Here is a 12,863-nt window from a genome sequence, read left to right on the forward strand (position 1 = left end):
GATTTAAAGTCTACAGGAGATGTGCTTAAGTTATATGCAAATATTGCATCATTTGAAATAAGGAACTTGAACATCCTTAGATTTTGGAATTGGCAGGGAGCCTTGGAACCAATCCCCCACAGATACTGAATGAGTGAGAATCCTAGAGTGAGAATCCTAGGATGATATACAAATCAGGGTAAAGGGACAGGGAATGATTGTAGGTATCATCAACCCTCAGTGATAAGGCTGAGAATTAGGCAGAGGCTGAATAAAGTGAGGGAGCAAACTTTGTGGATAATGGAGGAAGAGCATTCTATACTCCAAACAGCTGAGAAACTCAAGATCAATGGGGCTGGAACAAAGTGAAAGTGAAGGGTAGAGTGGTAGGCATTGAAATGGGCTTGATGGTGGGGAGTGGGTTTGCAGAGCATGAGGGAGTTGTAGGTCATGGAAAGGTTTTGGATTTTTTTTTTCCTGAATGAAATGGGACATGATATTTAAGATATACAGTGTTTCTCTAACACTGGATTAGAGAAAATTGGATTAAATTACTAGTGGTCTTGGTGGTCTTGTAATGTCATGTGTGGTTTCCTCAAGTAAAATGAAAATATAAAGGAGTCAAACAAGTTTCAATTTAAGACTAGTTTTGAAGTGTTAAAAGGCAGTTATTTCTTCAAGTTGGTAAAAAAGAATTTCTTGGAGGTGGGAGATGGGAAGTCCTCCCCAACTTTTAAATCTAAAAATAAGTATTCTTTTCAAATTTTCAGAGAGATGAAGCAAAATGCCCTGCTCTTCCAAATGCATGCACATGCACACAGGACAGTGTTGGACCTCCAGGGCCTCCAGGACCTGCAGTAAGGAAACTGAAATTCTTTTTTGCTTTTTAAATCTTTGGAGTGATCATCAGTTTGTCAGTATGGCATTCATAAAATGCTTCTATGCATCTGTGTTTTCTGGGATAGAGTAAGTTTAATTGGCTAATTGTCTAGTCTTTGAGAGCTTTTCTCTTAAAGATAGGAATCTTATAAATGGGTTTACGTCTATAGGTATATGATTTTGAAAATTCCTTTCATCTTCTGAAACTTTTTGTATGAATGGAGTAGGGCTGTGTTTGAGAGGCTGGCCTGCAGTTAGAAGTTAGAGCAAGTGTACCTTATGGAGCAGAAATCATGAGCACAACATTTAAAGAGAGAAGTTCACATGTGTGATGTCACAAACTCTGGGTGAAAGTACTGGAATTTGGAATAACTTGAATGAGAAAACTGTGGCCAGGTCTATTCATGGGTAGCAGGGAGACTGCAAGGCAAAACATTGACTATTGAAGTGATAGACCTCATTTAGTCAATTCAACAAGGGACCTAAGCCACTTTGAGAAATGGAAGTGATAGCTCTAAGTCCTGTTGGCTTCTTTTAACAAAATGGATAATTAAAATAGAAGCAGCTCAAGAATTCTCAGGACACCAAATTTTACTGTACTTGGGTCATAGCAAATAACAAAGTGATTTTAGGTTGATTGCAAAATAGCTTTTCAAATACAAATTGAGTTACCATTTTTTTAAGTGACAGTGACTTACCTGATTTATATTTATAAACATAAAATTACATCTTATGTGTGACAGATGTTTTTGAGTAGTTTTTTTCTCTAGTTGTGAGATCACATTCATGGATGTCACTATAATATTATTTAGTCTTTGCTTAGTGGTTTCTGGTTTCCTGTTAAGTACATTTTCTGAACTTCTGAGATCATATTTTGTTGATATTATTTTCCCTGAAAAATGCAATTCACATGATTCCTAAACATATTTTTCTCTTTACTGTAGTCAAGTAATGTTTGCTTTTCCTAATTTTCAAATTCCCTAACCCCAAAATTTCAAATGAACTTTACATTTTGATATCAGTAAAATACAGAATGTAAAAAGTAAGACATTTAGAATGTTCAAAGTTTTGAAATTCTCTTTCTCCTCATATTTCTTTTCTTTTTTTTTAAATTTTTTAATTGTTGGTTGTTCAAAACATTACATAGTTCTTGATATATCATATTTCACACTTTGATTCAAGTGGGTTATGAACTCCCATTTTTACCCCGTATACAAATTGCAGAATCACATCAGTTACACATCCATTGATTTACATATTGCCATACTAGTGTCTGTTGTATTCTGCTGCCTTTCCTATCCTCTACTGTCCCCCCTCCCCTCCCCTCNCACCTAGAGTATTTTTCTTTTTTTGTGTGTGTGGTATTGGGAATTGAACCCAGGGCCTTGCACCTGTTCTACCATTGAGCCCTCATCTCTGATGTTAAATTTTTATTTCAGTTCTTTCCAAGTAGCTATGGAAGTATTGATTTTTTTGAGACTTAATTTCTTCTTGAAGCAATTTTTATCCATCAACTTCTTTCACTTTCCTACCCAGAAACTAAAATGTACGCTTACTATGTATTTTAGGGAGGACCAGGTGCTAAAGGTCCCAGAGGTGAAAGAGGTATTAATGGAGCAATTGTAAGTATATTTTAGAGTGCATTTAAATGTTCACTATTATGTTGAAGTCTGGTTGTTCAAATTTCCACTAAAGAGGTTATATGATCTTGAGCAAGTTAGTTCAGGTTTAGCATGCATTTTAGTCAGCTTTTCTTTGCTGTGACTAAAAGACCTGATAAGAACAACTTAGAGGAGGAAGAGTTAATTTTGGCTCATAGTTTCAGAGTCAGTCTATGGTTGGCTGACTTCATAACTCTGGGCCCAAGGGAAGGCTGGACATTATGGCAGAAGGATATGGCAGAAGAAAGTGGCTCACAATGTGGTAGGGCAGGGCAGGGAGAGGACTCTGCTCTCCTGGACAAAATATAAACCCTAAAGGCATATATCCCCAGTGATTTACTTCCTCTAGCCACACCCTACCTGCTTCTGGTTACCGCTCAGTTAATCCATGTTGGTAGGTTAATCCACTGATTGGGGTACAGCTCTCATAATCTTATCATTTTACTTTTGAACATTCTTCCAATGTCTCATGCACGAACTTTTAGGGGACACCTCATATTCAAACTATAACAGTATATCTCAGGCAATATAATTATGATTGTCTTTTCTCCAGAGACAAGTGAGGGTTGAGAATAGTTGGAGAAAGAAATGCATGCTGTAGCAACGACACATGGGAAATCTGCAAAAGGTCCCTAAAGAGCTCTGCTGGAACATGGGGAAGGAGAATGGGTGAATTGGCCATCAGTTAAAGATTTCACAGGCAGCAGAGTCCCTCTAGAAAGCTGGAGCAATTTGGGAGCCATTTAGCTGCTCTTTATTCATTTGTTTCAGAAAAATTGCTGAGTGGCCACATGTGTGTTCACTAGGGTTCATGAGCCCCTTCTGCTAGTTATGCACTGGTCTCTCTAAAAAAAACTGAAGTTCTCTAGAGACAAAGCTAACTTAGTCAGGAAAGGGTGAGATTGGGGTACTTACTCAGGTTTGCCTGACTCTAAGTTTATGCCCTTTCCAACAAGACAAATTGCAAAAAGAACTCCAACTTACAGTATCCAATCCATGGATATCTGTTTTTTTTTCCTTACTTCATTTATGTATACTTTAGTTCTAGAAATAAGCACAAGTCTAAAAGAAATAATGACTAGCTTAAAATACAATTATTATTCACCCCTATCTTTAGTTTCAGTTACCCACACTCATTTAGGGTTCAAAATATTAAATGAAACATGTCAGAAATAAACAATGCTAAGTTTTAAATTGCACATCATTCTGAATAGCATGATAAAATCTTACACCTGGGCTGTAAATCATCTCTTTGTCCAGTGTATCCATGCTGCATACCCTACCCACCCGATAGTCACATATTTATCTTGGTTATAAGATTGACTACCACAGTATTGCAGTGCTTATTTTCAAGTTTCCCTTATTTTATTGAATGACCTCAAAGCACACTCTTTTATTATAATTTGATATTTATAATTGTTCTATTTTATTATGAGTTATTGTTATTAATCTCTTACTGTGACTAATTTATAAATTAAAACTTTATCTTATATGTGTGTAGGAGAAAATGTAGTAAATATAGGGTTCAGCACTATCCTTAGTTTTAGATATCTACTTTGGGTCTTGAAATATTCCCTGAGGATAAGGGAGACGACTGTAAATCAAACTCAATGAAATTTAGGCTTTGAGCTCATATGAATATGAAAATATAAGTGCTGTTGTGAATTTATTTTACTTTCCAACTATTCTCTTTCTTTTCTTTTTTCTTTTTTTTTTTTTGGAATGTGGGTCATGGGGATCAAACACAGGGCCTCGGGCATACTAGGCAAGCACTCTATCACTGAGCTACATCCCCATCCCTTTTTATTTTTTTATTTTTTTTCTTTTGCAACGGGGTCTCACTAAGTTGTCCAGGCTAACCTCAAACATGTGATCTACCTGTCTTAACCCCCCAAATAGCTGGGATTACAGGCATGCACTGCTGTGCCCAGCTTCCAGTTGTTCTTTTAATGAATAGTAAAGGGAAGAAAAGAATGGCATTAATACTTTCATAGATGTATAGATTTCTGAAATGTTTGCACAGACTATATGACTGATGTCTTAGAGTTATGAATACAAGTTTCTGTTAGCACTGGAGGACATTACATTACTTGTGGTCATCTCTCTGTTGTGTATTTTAGGGGCCTCCCGGTCCCCGTGGAGATATAGGACCTCCAGGACCTCAGGGTCCTCCAGGTCCCCAGGGACCCAATGGACTGTCTATTCCAGGAGAACAAGTAAGTACAAAAGCTTTCTGAAGGAAATGAGGTTAGTGAATTAATTGAATATAACTGGAACACTTTCTGTATTTTGACAAACTCAAATGTTTTCTCAGAAAATTCAGCAAGACTGATCTCTTAGATGATGTCATATGGTAATGATGATTTCATATGGTAATGATGATTTTTGATATGTATATAATATATTTAATAATATATAACTATGTAAAAACATTGCTAGATATTTGACCTTTTAAAAAACTTCTTAAAAGTAATGCATATATCCTTTCTGTTAAACTATGTTCTTTTAAAGTGGGTATGTTAGCCCATAATTACATAAAGTCACCTCATAACATATTAAGTGGAAATTGTAATATATAGCATATATAGTTTAAAAAGTGAGCATCAGTCCAAAAAAAAATGGCTTATCCATCTCTCTTTAAAAATACTCCTTTGTGTCAATTTTTGAGTCTGGATTTATAAAGTGCTGAAAATTTCGTAAGTAATTTATATCTTTCCTTTGTACTAATCTCTGTAAAATGCCTGAGAACTGACTTCCTGTTGCTTACTCCAGGGTCGCCAGGGCATGAAAGGTGATGCCGGAGAGCCAGGACTTCCAGGCAGAACTGTGAGTTTTCCCACAAGTTGCCTTTTCTTTCACCTGCCATGCATTATTTGAAACGTTGCCTTTGTCATGCTTCAAAAGGTGAACCAAGGTCAGGCAGTGAAACACAAGCCTGGGTATGTTCTTCACATTGTTTCCATTTCATACCCTGGTCTTGGTCTTCAAGTTTGTGCTGTTCAATTCAGGGATCTGCTTGATGACTGATTATCTGTGTGTTTGGCCCTGGTTTCATGTTTTTTTCTAGAGTCCTTAGAACTTTACTTTAAAAATATTTTAGAGAATAATAAGAATTTTTTCCCACACAGGAAGTACGTTACAGTGTTTCACTTTTTTGTTTCCTTCTGTTGTAGGGAACCCCAGGATTACCTGGCCCACCAGGACCAATGGGACCTCCAGGAGACAGAGTAAGTTTTCCTGGGCAGGCTGTCATGATATCAGAAGTGATAGCACACTCTTGCCTATTAGTTAGGAACCCTCATAACCCAGTTTGCATGACTAGAAATGAAGAGATCACGTACCTGTGGAAGGCTACAAAGCCTGTGTTAATAGGCCTTCTGACATTAGATCAATTTCAGACTCTCTGAAACAAATCGGTTGGGCTTTAGGGGAGTTTTGACACTTGACTTTAATGGCATTCTCTACCAAGTCAGGACATCTTTGCTACATCTTTGGAACTCAAGTGCCACTTCTGAGGCCTCAATGATGTTTGCTGATATTTAATAGAGTCTTTGCCTATTTGCAGAAGATTTGATTCACTCTTAACTCAGGGTAAAAAAGGTACACATACCTTGGAAACCCAATCTTTCTAGGAGAAGTAAATGAAAAGCCCAGTGAACATGACTACTTTGCTCTGTTCATTAATATTACAGAAACATTTGGTTCCAGAGCAGAACAACCTAGAGCTTTTAGAGTTGCTCAGAACAAACAAAAAATAATGTTTTTTCAACATCTTATGTTTAAACTAGTATGTACTCTGACCAATCAAGTTAAAGCATATGACTAGCAATGGTATCTGAGGGGGCCAGAGATGTAATACCTGTCACTAAACATGTTGCTTTGTTAACTTTATTACTCCCAAAACACCATTAGGCGGGAGGTGATTATTCAGAAGGAGCAAAGATTAACCCAAATGATACAAAATAGTGGATGATATGCCAGTGAACTTTATTTATATGCTCCCATGCCTACTTTTGAGTTTGGAGGAGGGAGCACTAAAAGGAGGTCAAAGAGAAAATTGTATTTTCTGAGTAGAACCTGGAGGTGGTATCAATGTATACATTTCTGTGACTCTTTTTGAGACTGGAACCTAAAGGGTTTTTGTGAATTTTTATTTTACAATGAAGGACAACAGGGAGAATATAATGGTGACAAGTTGATCTTTTCAATTAGAAAATAAAACTAAAAATATTGCAATCAATAAGTGATGCTAGGCTGACTTGCATGCTGCTATTACTGAAGGCTTGCTGTGCCCATCAACACACCTTGGTGTGAGCTTTAGGCAGACAATGCTGGGTCCTGAATGTACATCCTATCCATACAGACAGCCATCATCATTGTCACAGCATCCCTGAAGAGTGAGGGATCAGGAGGAACTGTGTTTTTCTACTCTCAAACTTGAATCTTTGTCCAGTTTTGTGGTGAGGCCACCCAAGTCTCCTGGGATGAGCATGTGAAAACTTTTCAAGAAATTGCTCTCTTCTTTTCTCCACAGTCTTGTACAGTTTCCTATTGCTTAGTAAACTGCTACTGGAGATGAAAGGAGAATAGGAGAGTGCACAGCTGATGAGACAACAAATTTGGAGAGTGAGAGAGTTTGGGTATGGGGATCTCAGCTGAAAGAGAAGAAAAGAAATTTGATTTTGTGATAGACTTGAGAAAGTGGGAGGAGGAGTGAGAGGGAGAGGGAGAGAGAGAAAGAAAGAGAGTGCATATGTGTGCCCAAACACAAGGCCAGGGACCCTGGTGAGAAAGGAAGACTTGTTACCAGGACTGTATGGCTGGGAATGGGATGCATGGATTGTCTTCAGCACAGACGCTTATCAAAATGAGGAACATCTTCAGGGACTACTAGAAAGTAACAAAAGAACCATATGTACAGATATCTTGTACATGGTATATATGAAAATGATCACTGGTATCTTAAGCCACCCCCATGTGGGTGGACATAGCACTAATTACTGCAACAAAAAGTGAATAATAAAGTGAAATTATAACACAAAGTTCTGTAGACGGTTCCATGGGTAGCCCTTCTGAGGATATCAGAATAAAATTGTCCTCACCCTAACTTAAATACATGTTTCTCCTAGAAGAATATGGTCAATCAGAAAGTTTCCAGGATGACTTGAATATTATTAAGAAATATGATCCTTATCTAAAATATAAAAAAGAATGTACTATGTAGCAGTTGGAGAAATTCAGATGGAAGAAATGCTGTTCAAATTGTCCAAGCAATATCACGGAAACATTTTTATTTCTTAAGTGGCTCTCAGAAGTATCAGATGGACTTGGTGGCTGTTTTTTGTTAAGCAGGCCTAGATCTTTTAGAAAACAGCCTGAAATTTTATCCCTATAAGTTTCTGAAAACATTTTGCTATGGGGGGAGGGAAAATATTTCTAACAAAATTTAAAGAAATAATTTGAACTTCTGTTGTAAAATCAATGGACTAAAAAGAAATGTGGATATCTAATGCAGGCAGAGATCCAAATAATCCTGATGTTTGACACAGTTCAAGAATATGGATGAAATGATCACTCTTATTTTCTACAGAAAATGAGACAAAAAAATCTCCTATGACAGAGGAATGCAACAATCATAAACAACAACTTGACTCAGAAATCCTCGGCTGGATTTCAGAGATCAGCAGTTGGGAATGAATGATAACTAGGTAGCGGGGTGACTCATTCCAGGCAGAATTCATTTGGCAGTGTACCGAGAGAAAAAAACAACACATGAATGTTGGTGGACCAGCCAGAGAGTGAGCCTGCAAGGAGATGCACTCTGTCCTTCTTTCTTTGCCAGATGATACCGATGTAGTTCTTGCCTTTATGTGTGATTGGGAGACAAATGCCACTAAAAGATTTAAGTGCGTATTATGAGGATTGACACTTTCCTCTCCTGTGGGTGTAGGGCCAGTTAAGACAATCTTGCTTCTTTTTGTCGGGAGGAGAGACTTCACCAGCAGTGGACACAAACTGTCCAGCCTAGCCATCTGGCAGTTGCTCAGGAAACCAAAGAGTCAAATGGATTGGCCACTCCTTCATCCTGCATGAAACCACTCACTTGTCTCAATAACATTTCGTTTGTCCCAGGCTGTTCATGGACTTGACTTTTTGGTAGAAAGGATCTTTCTTCCTTTATCCCTCCTCATACTTTCACAGAAGCAAAACCCAATATCTTTATGAAAGAAGTCTGCCTTCTTTGGAGATTACTTTGACTTTTAAAATGGCTCTATTTATAACTATACAAATAAGTGGACATAGAAATTAATTATTCAGTAGAAAACATAGGCAATTTGAAATGATTTTTTGGTATGTTTGTCTTTACATTGAAACTTTACTTGCCCAATAGCAAATTCTCATTACATGTGATCCTTAGTAATCTGTTTAGCATTTTTTCTTCTCACTTCCTCAATAACCTCCCTAATCTGTACTTAATTTCATTTTTACAATAGGGCTTCACTGGAAAAGATGGTGCAATGGGACCCAGGGGCCCACCTGGGCCACCGGTAAGAATCAAATGAGTTATATGGCTGTCTTCCCCATACAACAACCCCCATATGCTCTATTCCTATACTGCTAGAGAAGAGCCAGGCAACTTGATTTGTGGGAACATTCCATCTGTGCTGGGGAATATATTAGTCAAGGGAGCTGTTTTCATTTTCCTAAATCAAACCATGCCAGAGAGAATAGATATGTCAAAATATAGTCTTTATGTTTCCAGTTATATTTGAAAAAAAAAAAAAGAAAATCCCTAACTTGGCCACTAACTGGTTACTGCCTCAGTTCCTTCCTCTTTACATTGAGTGGTTGGGCTTATGATTTTATTGATTACATCCTGTTTTGGAATTTTAAGAGTCTTATGCCTATGGTATGTTAATGTTAAAGACATTTAGTACTGAGCACCATCAGTGGTTCTGAGAAATAAGCTTTATCCACAACTAAAAAAAGGGTCTTCTAATTAAGATCTGTAGGAAAAATACTGGTGTTAGTGACTTTGAAATTGGTGTTGGTATCCCTGCATCCAGGTGAGATCACAAATTGTTTGAGGGGATGGATATTATCTATGTCTGTATGGCAGGATATGAAGACTTGAGAACATATGTAAAATAATTTTATTATTTATGTTTAGTACACATGTTTTCAGGTAAGGAGGATTTAAGTGCATAATAATCATTTAAGTATTTATGACAGAGCTTAAAATTTCCATAATTGATAAAGAATTGTTTTACAAAATCTGGTTAATTCTATTTTAAGGAAATTTGAGGCTTTAGGACATGGTGTATTGACTATTTTATATTTAAATATTTTATAAATATATGTTTAAGATTTCTGGAAGTTGTCTTAAAAGCAACAGGGAGAAACACGGTTTTAGAGGGGTGAAGGATGCTGATGTAATAGAAGAGAATTAAGTAGGGTGTGTTAGCTTTGCATCACTGTGACCCAAATGCCCCACAAGAACAACTTAGAGGAGAAAAAGTTTATTTGGGGCTCACAATTTCAGGTCTCAGTCTGTAGATGATGGACTCCATTGTTCTGGCCTGAGATGAGGCAGCACATCATAGGGAAAGGACCTGGTGAAGAAGTGCTGCTCCTTTCATGGCAGTTAGGAAACAGGGGGAAAGGATCACAGGAGAGATGAACCCAGAGCATGCTCCCAGTGACTCACCTCCTCCAGCCACATCCCACCTGCCTGCAGTTACCACCCAGTCAGTCCATTCAAACTAGGGTGGACTGATTAGGTTACAGTTTCCCACAATCCAATCATTTCACCTCTGAACTTTGCTGTATTAACACAGGAGTTTTGGGGGATACCTTGTATCCAAACTGTAATACAGGGAAGGGAATGTACTTAAAAAAATGAATTTCTAGTCTGAGTGCAGTTCCCAGTAGGGGAAGGCTGCCCTCATTTTGCTCAGTTTAGCACAAAATTAGACACATATTGATTCTTCTCCAGCCAAAGTTTTCAACCCCTGTCTTTTGGAGGGTTTTCTGGTTTTGTAATAGAAATAAACTAAAAAGTAGGAATTGCTTTCTGCAAGTTCACTTTGGAACAGATTTACTGGGATCATAGTCTATAAATTGTGAAACTGATTACATTATATGTGCATGTGTTTTTCAACTGGCCTCAAGATACATTATAGAATTGTACAGTCCACAAATTGAGCTGGAATTTTCAAGATTTTTTCCCTTCATGTTACTTTAAAGTTTGGTTTTACCCTCCTTAATGGGTAATTATGTGCTGTTTCTTTTAAAAGCTTTTAAACCTGGCTACAGTGCGTTAGTTTACTGTGGCTGGGATTTTCCCTTTGTCTTAACATTCCCTTCCTTGGCCTGTGTGTTGTAGGGAACTCCAGGCTCTCCAGGAGTTACAGGACCAAGTGGGAAACCAGGAAAACCTGGAGACCATGGCAGACCAGTAAGTGGCAGCTCGCATGTCTACCTACCTCCATTTCCCCATGGACATAAATAATGAGAACTGCAAGGCTTTGGCATGTTTAGGTTATCTTTGCTATAAATGTGCTTTTGAAACATTTGTTGAAACTATGCTAAATCCATGGATTTGACTTGGTACTCGTTCTGAATTTTTTTTCTCTCTGGGTTTCTATAATATTCAGGGATGAAAATTGTGGCCATTGGGTTTCTTTAAAAGGAGAACGAGATTATGAGCCAAGACACATATTTCTGTACTGTATAAACACTCATAGTTTCAGAGCTGGGTCAGCAAAATGATTCTTTTTATTTAGAAATGGTATGCTGTTGAAGACAGAAAAATACATGATGATGGTGCATGGCGCCTCCATCCTTAGTTGGCGGAATGTTAACCCTTCAGCAGCATTATCCAGCTGTGCCATTTTTTCTTTTCTCTTTCAATGCTAGTATATTAATTCCAGACTTAAAAGGTTTACTGGCTAGGGTTGTAGCTCAGTGGTAGGATAGCATGTACAAGGCCCTGGGTTCAATTCCCAGCACTATTAAAAAAAAAAAAAAAAAGAAAGAAAGAAAAAGAAAGGATTTATCAAGTTTATCATTTTACTTTTTAAATTGTGTTCTTTCCCAATTTATATCCAATTTAACTTTCTCTTACTCAGAAGTTTTGCTTAAAATAATGGTTGAGATAGTATTGTATGTATCAGGTATTTTCAAATTAGTAACTCCAAAAGTGAATTAGAAAATTCTAAATTAGCCATAAGTGTTGGTGATGACTATTGGGCTTTTATCTTCTATATGTGCTACCTTATTTGTATTTTTCTTACGTAATGATTATTAGTGTAATTGGTATATCTAGAAGCCTGAAAGAAATGTCTGCTACATTTACTTGAAATGTGATTGCTAAATACTGACCATAAAGATGACCTCTGAAAATCATATACAATTGGACAACTTCACATTTAAAAAAATCACCTTAGAAGCCAGCCTCAGCAACATATGGAGGCTCTAAACAATTTAGTGAGACCTGTCTCAAAAAAAAAAAAAAAAAAAAAGGGGCTGGGGATGTGGCTCAGTGATTAAGTCCCCCTGGGTTCAATCCACAGTACCAAACCAAACCAGACAAAACACAACATTAGAAAAAGTTCAAAATAGCAGAAAAATTTAAAATCCCTATGATTTACAAAAGATCCAAATTTAATAATATTTGTGTTTCCACAAAAATCTACAACTTTTTACAAAAAGATAGCAAAACTGAAGTTTTTCTTATGATAATTGCAATTTGGTGTTTTATTTATTTGGACTTCATATCTCCTCCCTTCATCTTTCTCATTCTAAGATGGCAAATTTCATCTCCTTTTCTTCTTTATTCTGTCTTGTCTTCCTCTGAGGTCTGAAACCAAATACAGTAGATGAATGGTTAAAGGTCTTGGCAGAGAGCTTGGCCAGATCACTGTTAGCTTATGTTGTTAGCTATTAAAACTAGTTAATGTCTTCTTGTTACTTCTTGATGTTGTATGATGTATGTTTCTAGAAACTGCTTGTGGAATATTGCATTCATTAAATTGACATGTATTTCTTTAATTCCTGCAGTGTGCTACCTAGTGTTCTTAGGTCAGGAGATATAGCAGCAAACAAGACAGAGTCCCTGACTATATAGATATTGTAGAGGAGGAGACAGATGAACAACATGTAAATGAATAATATGGTTTCTAGTGATAGGAAGAGACAAGAACCAAAGCAAGGGTTAGAGAGTGCTTGTGGTAGTGGGAGGTAGTTGTTTTAGACATGGTGGTCAGGGAACCTCTCAGGAGGTAGCATTGGAATGAAGTGAGGGATCAAGCTCTCTTATTTATGGGAGAAGCATTTAGACAA

The 12,863-nt window shown here is 37.2% G+C and overlaps 1 protein-coding gene across 4 annotated transcripts in view; it reads left to right on the plus strand.

Moving 5' to 3' along the window:
- Col12a1 (collagen type XII alpha 1 chain) overlaps positions 1-12,863 on the plus strand; it is a 111,042-nt gene that overhangs the window by 90,025 nt on the left and 8,154 nt on the right. For all 4 annotated transcript variants that reach the window (XM_015498890.2, XM_048800885.1, XM_048800927.1 and 1 more), the window contains 7 exons: positions 750-836; positions 2,427-2,480; positions 4,640-4,735; positions 5,292-5,345; positions 5,693-5,746; positions 9,014-9,067; positions 10,906-10,977. In XM_015498890.2, the coding sequence (XP_015354376.1) occupies positions 750-836; positions 2,427-2,480; positions 4,640-4,735; positions 5,292-5,345; positions 5,693-5,746; positions 9,014-9,067; positions 10,906-10,977 (471 nt within the window). The remainder of the gene's footprint in view (positions 1-749; positions 837-2,426; positions 2,481-4,639; positions 4,736-5,291; positions 5,346-5,692; positions 5,747-9,013; positions 9,068-10,905; positions 10,978-12,863) is intronic.

This window comes from Marmota marmota, unplaced genomic scaffold (genome assembly GCF_001458135.2).
Source record: "Marmota marmota marmota unplaced genomic scaffold, marMar, whole genome shotgun sequence".
Classification (NCBI taxonomy): Eukaryota; Metazoa; Chordata; class Mammalia; order Rodentia; family Sciuridae; genus Marmota; species Marmota marmota.